The sequence below is a fragment of the Zerene cesonia genome, chromosome 20 (assembly GCF_012273895.1).
Source record: "Zerene cesonia ecotype Mississippi chromosome 20, Zerene_cesonia_1.1, whole genome shotgun sequence".
NCBI classification, from domain to species: domain Eukaryota; kingdom Metazoa; phylum Arthropoda; class Insecta; order Lepidoptera; family Pieridae; genus Zerene; species Zerene cesonia.
In genome coordinates, this window is record NC_052121.1 from 6,281,250 (window position 1) to 6,298,611 (window position 17,362).

The following is a 17,362-nucleotide window of genomic DNA, read 5'->3' on the forward strand; positions in this document are numbered from 1 at the left end:
AAATACGGCATTGACCCAGCAATTTTATTTATTTTGATATGATTAAAGTAGATGGTCGAGGCAATAGACTTTTATACTTGACGCTAATTTCGTATCTCTTTATTCTTAAATAATACGTAACGATATAAAAGGTAGGTAGTTAACGAAAAGGTATAATATCCATTATTTTCAAATCCTTATTTTGCTTGCAATTGCGTAATTCGATATAATATAGAAATAGGTATTATGTAATTTGAATAACAATCTTGTCAATGACATTGTAACGATTATAAATGAAAACCTTGTTTATGGTTGAATGGATTAAATAAATCAAAAGAAAAATGTGGAGGTCACGAGGTGACGTCATGCGCGGGCGCAGGGCCAGGGATACAATTCATCCCTTACGACCTTGGCGTTGAGTTCGACGTTGATTTACACGTGGCAACTTAAAGGGCGGTTCGTTTGTATTATTTATAATAAATATTATGTGTAAATGGTTTGCTTATAGCTGTTAGAAACCTTTTATGACTCATTAGCGGTCCGCACCGGCTTCGCCCGTGGTACATATATAGACTATAGCCTTCCTCAATAAATGGGCTATCTAAAAGTGAAATAATTTTTCAAATCGGACCAGTAGTCCTGAGATTAGAGCGTTGAAACAAACAAACACACAAACTCTTCAGCTTTATAATATTAAAGTATAGATTAGCAGCAGCATGGATCTTAACTTGCACAGAATCTATTATTCCAAGCATTACAATTACAATCCTCCGTAAAGTTTTGAAGCTTGTTATATGACGACTTGTCAAACGACGGTTTAAAAAAGAACCGAATTAAATATTATTTATTTTATATGTGACACAGTTAAAACTTGTTTTTGTTAGAATGGGTTTTCCCTAAAAGAACTAATCATTGTTTCTTAATAGAATATTAGTTAAAACTAGTTCTTGTTGTGAAAAAGTTCTTGCTGTTTTTCGCAATCGAGTCACTTGCTGCTTTTCGAAAGTGAATCAGTTAAAACTATTTCGATGGAAGTCTTGTTTGGTAGGTTTTGTTTTGTAAAACTTTTGTTTAAATGAGCCACGATTTAAAATCGATTTTGGCAGTCGTCAGCCGCTACTTCGGCACCATCCGCTTGTTGTCCGCTTTTAAGGAACAAGGGATAAAGGAAGGATTGATAAAGGTAATAAGGAAATGATCTGGTATGAGTGAGGAAAAGGAAATTCGTTTCAGGTTCTTCCACTCACAGCAACCAAATACAGTAGCATTCGCATGCTGCTATTTCTAACCCGATCTTCTATGGGGGTGTTGCCGGTGCGAGCTGTTCCTGATCGTAGCCAAGCTCGCTCGACAGATATGATAAAAATGCTACACTTCTAACAAATCACGAAACTAACAAACACAAATATTTCACATTTTAATTATTATTTCTAAACAACGCAACTGCCCCTTAAATCCTTGAACTTGTCATAAAAGGTCAGATCGATTAAATAACGTTGAATGCCTCCCTTCTGCCCTTTGAATTCCAAATCTCAAGGTCAACAGCATTAATTCACTCTCAGAATTATATAACATCAATGCCTTTATACTATTATTTGTTAATAAAAAAACCGGCTGTGTATCAGTTCAATACACCCTTTATGTGGCCGAAGTCCTTTACCGGCGTACAAAAGTATATAAATATTTAAGGGGAAGATTAACAATAACGACAATATTTATTATTAAAGATTATATTATTACACATTATCATGTCACGAATTACAATTTTTTCGTTATAGAAAAATCAAATGAGCATTATACAATAATGATTACATTTAATTAAGTAAGATAATTGAAATAATACCAAAATATTAATTCATTAAAATGTCAATTTATCTTATATAAAAAAATAATCGAAATTATAATAAAAAGTCATGAAATGGTCCGATCAACATAATTAAAAAAATAAAGGTTGCATACATTGCTTGATTAAAAAATTAAGAATATGTACTCGGAACACTATTGTTGAAATGAAGTGTTGGAAAATACTAACACTACACTAACTTTTTATACAGCCCTCCAAGTATAATAGAAATAGTTTTGTTTATTTTGTAAAAAACTAATATGAAATAATAAACGTTTTCTTAGAATTTTAACTATTGATCATACAATGAATGAATTGATTTATTGATGCAAATACAAAAAAAAAAAAATTTTAGCCAATCAGTAATATAAAAACATATACATCTGCAGTGTAGAATATATGCATTTTACTTAAATACATTTTATAGATCAAACAATCGAACAAACTTTCAAATGTTATTTTTAAAAATGTTAATTTTACTCGACATATTATTTATCTGAACTATCTTTACGATAAAACTATTTGGCTGAAAAAGGAGACAAACACAATTTGAGAATTTGAAGCTTGAATAATTCTTTTTCAGACCCAGATCGATTGGCACTTTTCACAATTTAAAATATCCTATCCTACTCTGAATAACAATTTTAATACTATGGGAATTTATGCAACCACGAAACATTGACCGGACGGAAATCTTAATATCTAAGAATCTTAATATCTAAGAGTGCGTCTTGAATGTGACGGACGGCATTGCGATATTAGGCGTTGATATTAAAAATAATCAATCTTGTAAACAACTGAGTATATAAGGTGTACATTGAATTAGGTACTAATACATTTTGTTGAATATTAATCGAAAGTCACAACACTGCAAATATTTAATTAAATTTTTGTCAACTATGCACGCACTCACCATCATTATTTTGAGATGGTCATGCTTATACTAAATCAATTGAAAATAAAAAGTCACAATGAAAATTATAAAAAATATGCCTTTAGAGGGCACTATAACTAAAACTAAAGAAATGAAATAAAAATTAAAAAATGTCAAATTATTAATTATCTAATACATCAAAATAAGAAAAAAATGTCAAAAAATTGATAAAAAAGTCAGGCCTCGTTGGCTCTAAAAACTTATCCTAATTAACTAAAAGGAAATAGAAAAATGGAAGATTTAAATTGCTGCTTAATGCATTTGCCAAACATACATAAATCATTGGGACGTAAATTATTGGTCACTTGGAACTTCACTGTATATATGTAACTTATTCACTGAGTATTTGAAAGCAAAAACATATTTTGGGCTTGAATATACATTAGCATTCGTTTACATAATCCGATGATCATATTAAGGCAACACCAGAGAATATGCTACATAGAAAAAGTAAAAAGACCACATTCAACAGATCGAGAACTGCCCAAAGGAGGAGACTCATGCATTAAGCGGCACCCTGATTCAAGTAACCAACTTCCTAAACACGAGCTTGTATGGGAGTGGCGCATGGGTAGTGCCGAAGGTTCCCTCAAGATCAGGAATAGCTTCCCCTTCTGGCATCGCAATCTCATAATGGTTCATCAAATTTGCGAAAAACAGAAAGAGCTCCATTCTAGCAAGTTGCTCTCCAAGACAAACTCGACGGCCAACTCCAAACGGCATAAAATAATCGGGTATAAAAACCTTTCCATTCTTGAGGAATCGCTCCGGTATGAATTTTTCTGGTTCAGGAAACAGCTCCGGGTCCATATTCATTTTATTAATCAGAGGTACGATGATGGAGCCAGCTGGAATCATGTAACCGTTGATTTCCCATTTCCTGCAAATAAGATTAATTTTATTGGATCACAAACAATCAATCATTTTATTCCTATTTCAATAGTTTCAATATTATTGTAACCATAACAAAAAGTTATGTGAAAAAAGTAAGGTAAGGTGTGACTGTATTGTGTTTTACCCTAATGTACGTTATGCAATTATATGGTATAGATAAATTGGTTTAGTTATAAAAAACTTGCCAACACTTAAAATAACAGCAATTCATTACCTGAGGTTTACGTGAGATGTTCCAAGCGGTACTACAGACACTCTACGGAGAGTTTCAAAAATGACAGCTTCCAAGTACGGTAACGCCAAACGGTCTTCCAAGGTCACCAGATTCCCAACTCCCACCACATCAGCTAGATCAGACCGCACTTTTGCTGCAATCTCCGGTTCTTTCAGCATAATGATGAGGATCCACACGATAGCAGTTCTTGATGTCTCCATGCCCGCAGAAAACAGGTCGTTCATTACTTGGACCACTTGCTGCACTGGTGGAACATAAATACTTAAATAAAGTTTTGTTCTAATTCATATATTGATAACTTTACTATAATTATTAACTCTATAATAATAATTACGCAATAAAGGGTAAATCAAACGATACTTTTGAAGAAAACTATTGTGATATTTTGTGAAATCTTTACCTATACTATGATTTACAGTTTCACCTTTTTAACTTACCTTTGCAATTATCTTTGAAGATTGACGGTAGTAAGTCATTGTCCTTCTCCTTCTGGATTTGTACAACGTAAAAATCCAATAGATCTTCGGGTTCGTAGTGTCCGATTCTCTTATTCAAGTATTTCTCTTCTCTCTTCTTAAGGTGTTGCTCGTGAAAATTGCAGATGTCATTCAAATTTGCTTGAATTTCTTTCAAAACAGCCTTTTTGCCGGGCAATTTCTAAAATAGAATGTTTAATTGTGATGTGTTACTTAGTTTCTGTACACACACAAATAATTACTACAAAGTCTAAATATCGATCTTCATTCTGAAAACTACTTTCTGAACGAATGGTTACTAATTTTTAGGTTATTCGAAAGCACTTCTAAAGGAACCTCAGCTCGACAAGATTTAGAGATGATTGATACTTACCATATAGTGAGACAAATGTTCTCCTATATGCACAGATCCATACAACTTCATTCCTCTCGAAATTCTCTCGTTAAAAAACTCGAAGTTAGGGTCATTTTCCTCGAAGCGAAAACTCATCATCAATTGGCATATGATATTGTGCATGTGTCTACCGAACACAAGAACGGGGTCTAAAGCTTGACCTTTTCGGTATTCCAGCTGAGTCAAAAACTCTTCTATTTCTGCCTAAAAGAGTCAAAACGTTATATACATTTTAAAACGTATAAAGTTAAAAAGAGTCCATTGCATGAACCGTGTCTAAACTGTAAGTTTTTATACGCAAAAGAAATCATTTTTGAGAATCCTTGGTGGTATTTTTATTTTTATACATAACTAGCAAACCCGGCGAACTCCGTTTCGCCACCAGATGGTTGTATGTGAAAAATCATTTTCCGGCTTTTCTGTTGAAATTTTTCCTGAATTTTCTTTGCCATAAACCTCACGGCGCCCGAGACCTTTCCAACGAATGCAAAACCGTGGAAATCGGTTCGTGCGTTCTGGAGTTATAGCGTCAGGAAGGAAAACCCGACTTATTTTTATATAGTAGATAAAATATACCTAAACATGTTTAACGAGAAATTATTCAGGAAGTATTTAATACATACAATGTAAAAAAATACTAACAATTATAAATTTTTCGAAGCGCTGGTTTGTCCATAGTTTGACTCCGAGGGCACGGAATTTTTCATGAAGAAATTGTCGTTGACGCTTCCAAAGTTCACCCTCGCTGAGGATAATTCCTGTACATAAATCAATTTTCAATTAACCGAACAGTTAATATCGGATTGTGCAATCGCAAATAAATCTTTGCAAATCCATTTACGCAATACGCAGCAATACGCTTCTTTGAAATTCAATTTATATGCAATATGTTTTTTTTATTTAGGAGTAATTTGTATTAATATCCTACTATCCTACTAATATTATAAATGCGAAAGTTTGTAAGGATGTGTGTGTGTTTGTTGCTCTTTCACTCAAAAAATTCTAAGCCGATTGCAAAAAAATTTGGTACATGTACAGCTGGACAACTGGAATAACATATAGGCAACTTTTTGTTCCGATATTCCTACGGGATACGGACTTACGCGGGTGAAACCGCGGGGCGCAGCTAGTATATTATAAGATGAAAAGGAAATATTTGGCATCGCCAAAAAAATACGTAACAATACTTATACATACTAGTTATATAAATTTGAAGAGTTTATACGTTTGTTGAATTACGCTAATCTTGAAACTATTGTACCAATTTCAATAATTATTTCACCGTTGGATATGTTCGTGATTTCTGGGTGCTATAGGCTTTTTATGTATAACGGGCAAACCCAATAAGGCTGAAGCTTATATTTTTATGATTAGAAACATCAATCAAATCTTACGTACCAAAACCTCCAAGTAGATTGTTAAGGGGCGTATGAGGACGGCCAGTGGAGTCGAGTCTGTTAAAAACATCTCGCAGTATCTTCGGAGATCCGATGCAAACTACAAGGTTTGAGCCAAGTTTCAAGGAGAATAAATCACCATAGCGAGCCGCCAGCGAGAGATACCAGGAATGTGGCGCCCCTTGGCTCATCCAAGGTAGGCAACCCAATATAGGCAAACCCCATGGTCCTGAAATTTAATAGTTTTGCTTGTTTAGTTATTTGAAGACAAAAACTTTAGAACAAAGTGAAGTTAAGTTTAAGTTACAAAGTGTTTTCTTAAACTTAGCAACACATTTTTTATCATTCAAGAGACTTTATGTCAACGACTTTGCACATTATTTTTCATGTTTTAAGATATATTTTATATAAGGGAAGTGGTTGCAAAGCGCTGTTCGGATGAACAAAAAATACTGCCATGTCACTGATGCACCTACTCTCCCGAGGTTTACAAAATTCACAATTCACAATAGGAGAACAGAATATATAATTACCTTTTTAAATAAATTGCACTTACCAGGAGGAAGCTTTCTCAAATAGTTGACTTTCTGTACTATGTGACTCGAAATTAAAGCCACAACGAGCGTCACCAATATAAAACGTATGATCATTTGCAAACTTAAACTAGATATATACGCCCACGTATATTCTAGTATGTATAAAATCATTTTGAAATTAAAAATTGTCAATAATCGGGCGATTAAAATGGATACATTTTATTAAATTATTTAGCGGCCGTCATGACCGCAGTCAATATTGTAAAAAAAATCAGAGCACCCGCAATTAGCTCAATTATTTAGGTGATGTAAACTCAAGATACCCTCTTTTCAATTCATAAATCTGCACAGTCAATAATATACCAACACTAAAGTAGTCTATGCGTATTAAATGTATGAAGGTTTGTATGCGATTTATGTTCTACGATGACAATGAAACGTGCCTAACAATGAATTTATATAAAACCGCGGAAGGCGTGTCATCTTATCGATCTCTGCATATTATGTTGATCGCTGATAAACTTCCTTGAACCAATCGCGAATAGTATATTCTCATTAATTACAATGTTTTCTAAGTAAATGGGACTACGTACATCACGTAAATTAGTACCTACCACAGCCTGCATCACTCAGTGCTGCGAGTTCCTGACTAATAGGACATTAACATCTGTTTTTATGGATTTTAACACGTCTATAATGTTTATTACTTTAAAATTACAATATTTGTTATTTTATCGTCTTCATGTTTACATCTATTAAGTATTAATTATTGGAATTGGCAACTCAAGATCTATTGTATGTTCTAACTTCAAATATTTCTGCAGATAAATATAAATATTCGATTACATCACATTCATTACAAAAAATAAACAAACAAGATATTTCGCTACGATCGCTTCCCCGAATACAACTCACTGCATCAGAAGAATCCATTTAACAACCTATGAATAGACAAAAGTTATATAACATAGTGAATTATTGTGAAGAATGCTTCAATAATTAGAAGTATTGATCAATTTATGTAATAATAGATTCACATGATATATATTCCCGTTTTATTTGGAATGGGATGATATTTCTTATTTTTTACCCAGTATGGAGGCTCCAAGGCATGCCAGTAGACTGTTCATAAGGATAAGGTAGGTAAAGGTTTTAATTATTTATTATTACAAGCACACATACGTAACAAAATATATGTGTTCAAACGTTATGTGGTCCAAATCAATATTCCAACAAATAATTTATAATCAACTAAATCGGTAAAACAACAAGAGATTCAGCTCAGAAAAACACATCATGATTATCGTAGATTAATGAAAATTATTCCGTAATATTAATTTAATAAAAACATCACAGATCTCTATTGAATACAATTAGAACGATATTTCAAACGTACATCCTACTAATATTATAAATACGAAAGTTTGTAAGGATGTGTGTGTTTGTTACTCTTTCACGCAAAAATTACTGTACCGATTGCAATGAAATTTGGTACGAAGATAGCTGGAATAACGCATAAGCAATCGCATAAAAAATTATATCCCGATATTCCTATGGGATACGGACTTACGCAGGTGTGGTGTAGTACTTGTATAAAGATACGTAAATATAAAATTACTAGCTGCGTCCCGCGGTTTCATACGTCTTTCTCACGTTTAGATTAGTTGAGCTTCATATTAATTTGTGAGGGTGGTCCTATCTCAGACACAACCCACATTACTATGCGGTCGGCGTTTCCAGCATCAGATCTAACCAGAACAAACTAATTCTGCCAAAGCAGCTGATATGTGCTAGAAGAAAATTCCATTGAGTAAAAATAAATTTCGTTTTGATTGTGATTTCCATTGTTGTTTTCATAATAAAAAACAGTATCAAGCGTTTATATTTTAATATATTTTAATTATTATAACTAGTTTTACCTTTTCCTAGTACTATTTTAGATTAATAAATTTATTCTAATGAACGATTAAACATAACTAGCATCAGTTCAATAACATGAATATTGTATATATTTTTCATAATGTTTTATAGAAAAATGTCAATATATCTTAAATATTAAAATATTTTAATACAAGAAAATATTTTTTCGCATTTATTTCATAAATGCGAATATATTTTTGTTTGTTTGAGCTTTTTACATGCCGCAACGGAGTGATTGTTTGGTATGATTTCTGTGTCTCGGGAAGATTGGAGGCTAGAGATAGGCTCAATTTAAAGCGCGGAGAATAAACAGTTTCGTATAAAATAGATTTGAAACGTACGTTAAGGCATTGACATTTAAGTTAGATAATATTGCCACAGATCTCATCACACACCTGTAAATAGAACTGATGTTCATTAACTGTGTGACCAAGTTGTCTCATAAAATTAAAATTATTATGAGTTCATTGCATTTCAACAATGTTCATATCTATTGATGTCAATAGATGCACAACTACGTCATTAACTCCATTTTAATAGGGCATTGACCGCGAAGGTCACATCATTATCGAGTAGGTATCAGAGGCTTACATAAGCAGCAATCGTGATTGGATAATATCTCGTACTATTATCGCCAAGATAGTTATGTATTCCGGGGTTATTGCTCTCGCAAGGACGTGTAGGATAAGAGACTGTGAACTATTTATTCTGATGGATTTATTTTCAAGCCCGCACTTCTGAATTATGGTATACAAGAAGCTATATAGTACATATGTCAAAAATATCGTTGATGCCCTCCTACTTTCCTGCGTTCCATGAAGAGCTATCCTTTCCAAATCTTCGAATAAAAACAGGTTCCTTAATATTTATATAATGATTGTATAAACGTGGTTTATTACGTTTATATTTCGACACACATAATAATAAATAAAATGAGAAGGCCAGAAATATTTATGTATCGTGGTTATATATAGTAATACATAAAACTCATAAGAGTGATAAGAGAAAGAAAGTTAAGGAACGAAATTGTGTATATTGTTAAAATGTAATTATTTTTATTTAAATAATTTTAAGAACGGTATGCTCCTTTCGACACCTTTTGACGCGTACCATGTATCTTATGTAATAGTCTTCCAACATCAATATTTGGCACATACATCAAGAGCCTACCGCCATCTTAGAAAGCTTTACAAAACTCCTAATTGTTGATCACCTAATCCGGCGCTTCACCGACTCGCCTGTCTTGTTTTATATAAAATAAATAAAATTTAAAAATATGACAATCGTTTCACTGATATCTTTCGAATCGAAGATTATATACTGTGTACAAGTGTGTAAGTAAGTTAAAATGTATCACATAATGTTCATGTTTGATATTGCAAACTTATATATCTAATTATTGTTATTTAACCTATATTTCTACTATGCACGAATCAAGGAAATAATAAAACAACACTTTGTTATAATTTATTTATCTTTATAGTGTATAACTATTTGTAAATGTGATAAGACTATTATCCATTCATCGTATTTCTAGACAACAGTTATTTCTACCACTAAATCGCATTAGAATCAAATATCACTCGCCAAAGACGACTGGCTCTTAGACTTATTGTAACGCATTTACTGGAAATAGTCATTTGCTTATGTTTTGATCAGCAAAATAAGCACGTGACGTATTATTTTGCAGCTTTGCTCTACTATGAGCCCCATGGCCTTGACATATGACGTATAATGCTATATACACGTTCCACAAGCGTGACTGTAAGTAGTACTAGTATAGTATTATGTTATCTGTGGTAAGTAGTAAATCGTAAAGAAAGAGTTCACTGTCCGCGCACCTGCGATAAATAAAATTGTATATTGAAATTAAATAATCATAAACACCTGATTTCAAGTTTATTGACATACCTTTAACACAGCTTGACATTATTTTGTAACATTTTAATTTCTTAATGTATGCAATGCTGATATTTAAATGATTATGAATATCTAAATGAAACAAAAATATAATATTCAATTTTTTTTTATATTTTTATCTGTGCCAATGTGATGTTTCTTAATTTACATTACACATTCTAAAAATGTTGTGTTTTGTTTGATATTATGATATTATTTCCGTTACAATTTTATGTAAATAGCATTCAGGGATATCATATTTTTATGTACATTCCACGGACGAAGCCGAGGCGGACCTCTAGTATAAAATACATATGGCTGTGAGAAGTGGCTTACAATGCTATTGGGAAAGAAAAAAAAGAAAAATTTATTTACCTTTTACATAAGTATTCGTTCGTAGTTTGTAATACAAGACAGTAGTAGATAACAATTTAAATAAATTAAGCAATGTGAATGAATGACGTTCAGACAGGGGCCTATCAGAATACATTGCTTACTTTTTGCCCCTGTAAAGAACAGGTTATTGCTATGTTTTTTGTAATATTATTTCAAAATTATGTTTACCAAGAACACACCCATAATACTGTCTGAGATATGTAATTTACAGCAAACTCTTAATTTTATGAATATGTAAAAGAATAAATAAATATAAGATTTATATTATTACAAGCCGATGAGTTTAACTGTCCTTTACCAGGTGTGAAAAAAATTTGTGTGTATTTATTACTTTACTTATCATATTTGTTAAAGTATGAAATTTGCTTTTGTAAATAGGCACTCTATTGGAATGTATTTTTTTGTTAAAAAAATAATTGAAAATGTTTGTAGTCCTTGTTTGTTAATCAAGAAAAAATTTAAACATCTCTACTAACATTTCATATTTTTTAAGTTCCCAATGAACTTTACCAACCAGACATAACAGTATTTGTATTTTGTGCTGTTTTTAACTCGACAGAAAACAACAAGTTGCCTTTTATTAATACTTGATTGAGATACTAAAATAAATGAGTAGTTAGACATTTACTTTTTTATTCGGTATTTATTCATTCATTCTTTTATTCCTCGCATTTCAATGGCTAAATTCTCAGACAAATGTCGTCTTTTGATAGGCTTTCTGATTGCTCTTTAACACCTTCTTCCATCAGCTTGTTTATTTAATAACAATAAAAAATAATACAAAGTTATCGCTACTAAAAAGACAAAAAACATATTACAAACACTTAGTACAAGTGCAAACCACTTTAAATTAAATTTATGAATATTGTTGTTATTTAAATCACAATTCGCATCAACCCGCAATCAGATACGAATCTCGCAGCATGATGTCATAGGAGAAACACGCGAAGATCACAAATTTTAAATTTTATGGTACAAAAGTAACTGTCATAATAATATTTAACTATGTTGATGTGACTTACTGTAGAAAATTGTAGGTTTCCCTATTTATTTTCACTTGTAAATTGTTCTGAAAACTATTTGCCATATATGAAAAAAAATGTATTCAAGGCAATAGTTATCTGCATATCAATTACAACCAACATTAATCAGTTTTTCCAGTTGTTAAACTAAAGGCTAAATTATAAAATAAATAATTAAAGGCTAATTTATTTATATATCGATGCAAAAAGGTGATCAAATTTAAAATGCTCGGATTATTTCAAAAAAATACGATGATAAAATAAGTACTTTTCGTTATTCGTTTCTATTGTTTATTTACTTAACGTTTCTACTTAATATTAATTAATAATCAGTAAGTAATCATTGAAAAGGCAAAACAAATTAAGATTATATCAATCAGTAATTATAGAAATTACTTACAAATACATTAGTCGGTTACTACCATTATAAACAGTAATTACTAACACAATCAGATGGACAAAAAAATATCAGGTGTAGACAATATAAAATATATAAGGTGTTTAACATAGCGTTTCACATTTCTTTACAACATAGACAAGTAGATGCATTTTGTAAGACTGTTTAGAATTTTCACTCCACATTTTATTGTCTTCAAGAATATCAATTATAGAATAATAATTATTTTTAAGAATAAAAATTATAATTCTGAAACAGATCTAAATTGTCTATACAGAATATAAATCGAATAAGCCTACACAAGTACGCCATCGGAACGAACAAATAGTAGGAAGAAAAGCGGTCACTTTAATTTAAAAAATTGTTACACAAATCTAATCACGTTATTTGGGTTACGAACTATTTGATGCCAATATGATATGCAATCTGTGTAGAATATTGAGCGGTCGTTGACCCGCAAACAAATCGGTTGAATGACACTTTATTCGCTTCATATAAATATTTTTAAAAACTTATTGTGGTAGGACAGGCACGTAAATGTGGTATTTACCTCCATTATCTCTTCCTTATCGGAATATAAAAATGGACGACCGTTGGACATTTAAATACTGAGATATGTACTTAAAGAAGGAGTAAAATATGATGATTATAATTGACAAGGCTTTACTTGGGTATTTAATATCAATTGCATATTTTAGCACTAGCTGACTTTATTTTGTATTGCCACCCTCCTTTCGAAAGATAGTTGTATTCATTAATATTGCAACGTAAACTCTTATCGCAAAGATAAATTTTGAATCGGGAAATTTACCAGTCCGCTAGCACGCAACCTACCGACCACACCCACAATGCAAACTCAATAAACTATGAGGTAGGTATATGCCGCTACGGTTATCGGTTGCCATATACATTTCGAATTTCACTTTCGTTAAGGTGGTGTAAGACCAGAGACCAGTAAACGGTCCTGGTGTCGTCGACCCCGCGTCCTCGCGGCCGCGTGCCGATTAGATAATTTCCGCGCTGCGTTGTCAAAATACTCATGACCCAATGGTACAGTGAATGCGGTGGGTCAATGAACTGAGTACGGGCGTATATACACATACATCGTATATTCCAATTGCGATATAAAAATTGTTATCAACTAAAAAAACGTAGTGGAAGGATTACGATCCAAGCTTGATGATAAACGAAATCTCACAAGGACACGTTGTTTCAGCGCGCAGCGATTATAACGTTTATCGTTTCGATAATGTTCAAGCATTTTCAGATTACTCGGGGTCATTTACCTTTTCAAGGAAAAGTCACTTTATGTAAATCCTATATGTACCTACAGATTTTACGACTTTAAATTACATTTCAATATTTATGTTCTTGTTTGCACCTTAAGTGGGTTTATTAAGAGTTAATAATTGTAGATAAATAAATACAATTATTTGAGTGCGCTTGTATCAATACTTACGGTGAAGTACCTTGTATAATATTGACTCGGCTATTTAAAATTAATCGATACCTAATATGATTCTAAGCGAGATATTAAAACAATAATTATAAACCTGAGCGTGATATTGGGTGACATAAGAGTGGGCGGGGCAGGTATATACTTTTTAGCATGTGTTTCACCTACATTCTGATGTTTATTTATTTAAGGTTTATGCCAACTTACGCAGACACCTTTTAATGCCGGAACTTAGGGAAAACAAATAATTGTTATCCTAGTTTTATTATATTTTCGATGCATTCGTTACATAGATATGTATCTATCACATCCATCAAATTGTAAGCTATCGGTATGTAACATTTTTTTGAGTTTTTGATAATTCTTAGATATATATTAATTGCGATAAACATTTATTTTATTTATTTATACTGTTATTTTTTTTTTGTTTTATTATAACGAAAGAACATTTCGAATTAAAAGGTATATTTTTGTTATTTATCATTGGAAAGGTTATTCTTAAATGTAACATCAAAGATGGTATATCTTTGTGAAAAACACGTATAAAGTACCTACATTTCATTATAGTAACATAGCTCGCATCAATGGGACTTTCCAATATGAGTTAGTTGAGGAAATGATTTTCATAACTTCAGTATTACAGGAATGTTATTAATACATCCAAATACGGGTACTTACCATTCTACACGAAGCGCAATGACGTCAGTAGTGACTAGCTAAAGTATTAGATCATAGAGCTGGGTTCAACAACACCATGCTGCAATTTGAATGCACTTTATCTGCATAAATATCACTTTATTATCGACACTCAATGGTTTAGTTACCTTTAGAATTATAATAATTTATTGACAAGTACTTATGTACTTAAGTGCGTCATCAATACAAATTTTCCTACATTAACCTAAATATCTTATAATCAATAACACTTCGTGCCGATAAGAAAATATCGCTTGTGATGACAGTAATCTTAAGAAGCTAATTATGTTTCAAGGAATGAAAATTACAGATAATACAAATAGAATAATTATCGTAATCCAGTATGCGTTTGTTTGCAAGTCATCCAATTGCAAGTGAGCTCAAAACTATTGATTTAATGTTCGTTTTAGTGGTCAAAATATGTGAGGTTAGGATATGTTGGTATATAATTCAGGATTAGTATGCGGATTTGTCTATTCACCTATATTACAACCGTGCCTTATTAAGGCGTGTCGATAAGAAACGCATATGAGAATTTGAATATGCATATTCTAATAGGCGGTGAATGCACGCGGCGACCGGCGCGAGGCCGGCCGCTCACCTTCCTTATGTAACCTAGGTACGAACCAACCACGAAGTACCCCGCCCACATTTGAAAGAAATGATATGTGAGCCAAAGAGGGAGTTATCTTTACAGGAAATTTTAAAGGCAGTGAAGTAAAGCTAATATCAGAACAATGCCCTATACCTATAGATGTAGTGTAGGTATATGAATTGTGTACACACCGTAGAGAAAAGCACTTTCTAAATATTTATTACTGTCTTGTAATGTGGAAGTTGAGCACGTTTCAGCACGAATTACACCAGTTCGCATAAGGAAAGATAATACACTTCCACAAAAGACCAGTGTGAAATAGTATAGCATTCTCAGTCTATAGCAAATAGTCTCAGTTTCTTTATACCTCCCGTCAATCTTTTCTTTGTCTCATATGTTTAAAATAAATAACAACATTAGCGTAGAGGAAAAGTAAAATGAATGACAACAAATGGCCTTAAACCTCTACAAATATTCAACAGCGATAATAGCGTTTACAAGCAAGCGACCACGTAGATTATTTGTCGAATATTACAAAAAAATAATATAGCAAAATTTATACCCAACATTCATCTGGCCTTTTTCATTCAACTTTGTTGACTGGGCAATGAGAGTTTTTATTTATTTAGTTTTTATGGTACGCTAATAAAACCTTATAGAAACAGTAGTTATAAAATGCATTTATCTCAATTATCGTCAAGGACACACCAGGTAAATCAAAATCAAAAAAAGAAGTAACCAACTGATACAAACATTGCACTGCACAATGCAATATGAGTTTTAGGTTAATTTAGTGATAGGTATGCAGTTTTGCATGGCATTAAATAAGATCTTGTAAATTCAAATAGCGATATGACATTTAATATACGTAAAACAAATTGGCTAACATAAAAGACAAAATAAATATAGTGCCGTGCGTGTTTGCGACCCGTTGAGGAAAATCACACGCTCGTGTCAAAGAAAATTAATTGGCACTTGCAGAGTGGGACGGATCAATTGCGCCGTAGTACACTACAACTGTTTGTGGATAATAACCCTATTATTTGTAAGGAAACGTTTGCACTACAATACTATATTCGAAACAATAGAAATACTGAAAAATAATTAACTGAAGGTGTTCATGACCTTTTTTTAATCATCCGTGAGCAGATTTTATTTCACATAAATTGATTTCAAAATCATGAAATAAAAATGAGTCCTTAAATGAAGAAATAAAAATACAACAAATATTTCATAATTTTTTATTTTACAATCATATGGCACTAAGTTCATAAAAGTAAAAAATAAATTCAATTATTACTACTTGATCGAATCAATTAAATCAAAATTCATGAAAGCCTTAACGGTATAAATTGAAATGCTCCGTTTCACAAATCTAATTTTGTTTACAAATATTCAATAGCTACTGATTCGTTGTTCTTCTGAATAAGCTGCTGGATTCGCCCGCGGTAGGTACTTATATAGCCCATAACACTCACAGACCATAAACATGTACTATAGTGAAATCATTTTTGAAATAGGTCCTGTAGTTCTTCAAATTAACGCGCTCGATTAGTTTTACATTATTCGTAAATACTAAAGTATTATAATATTAAATAATGTTTTATTTTGTTAAATTGGCGCATCGTTAAAGCACGTTTAACTAGACGGACGCACGTTTAACTATAATGAACAAAACTCATTTGTTCGACGTCAAGCGGATATTTAAAATACATTTAACGATGATTGAAAGGTGCCATTTAAGATGCCAAGATCTTAAAAGGCAACGTTGCTGAATGGACGATTAAACTGAATAGCTAAACGCACCATATGCATAGACATTTTTATATTATTAAATATAATATAATGTATATCAATTCTCTATGACACAAAGGTTACTAACATATCTAGGCGGGAGGGGAGGTATCAATCTAAATTCTAAAATGGGACCAAATGACAACTGTTTCTTATTAAGCACCAAAAAGGTTCACGTTGAAAACTGAGTGATTGAAAAAAACAAAACCAAAACAAAAATCTGTCAACATGCGTTCTTAACATGAACACAACACAAACTTAATGCGTTTACGGGCGGAAAAGTATGAATTTTTTTGTGGTGATTCTCGATGCTAGCCTGAAGGGCTACTGCATCTTAGCAAGGGCGCGTGGGTGAGCTGAGGGTTCACCCTGGTAGCGACACGCTCAAGGGCGTCCCCCCTTGTCGGGGACCGCGAACCTCGGCTTGGGCTGCCGCAGGAATGGAGGGGGCCGGAGGCGCCGTACTCGGTCGGGCGTATGAATTCTATGCTTTGACCTA

At 32.4% G+C, this 17,362-nt stretch overlaps 1 protein-coding gene across 1 annotated transcript; it reads right to left on the reverse strand.

The window, feature by feature from the left end:
* Window positions 1-2,185: 2,185 nt before the first annotated feature.
* Window positions 2,186-7,101, reverse strand: LOC119835102 (cytochrome P450 18a1-like). The gene is made up of 7 exons (XM_038359734.1): window positions 6,709-7,101; window positions 6,154-6,381; window positions 5,398-5,513; window positions 4,735-4,959; window positions 4,323-4,542; window positions 3,865-4,129; window positions 2,186-3,636 (listed from the first exon to the last, which is right to left on the reverse strand). The coding sequence occupies exons 1-7, from the start codon at window positions 6,857-6,859 to the stop codon at window positions 3,279-3,281; spliced, it is 1,563 nt and encodes a 520-aa protein (XP_038215662.1). The 5' UTR covers window positions 6,860-7,101; the 3' UTR covers window positions 2,186-3,278.
* Between the last annotated feature and the right edge of the window lie 10,261 nt (window positions 7,102-17,362).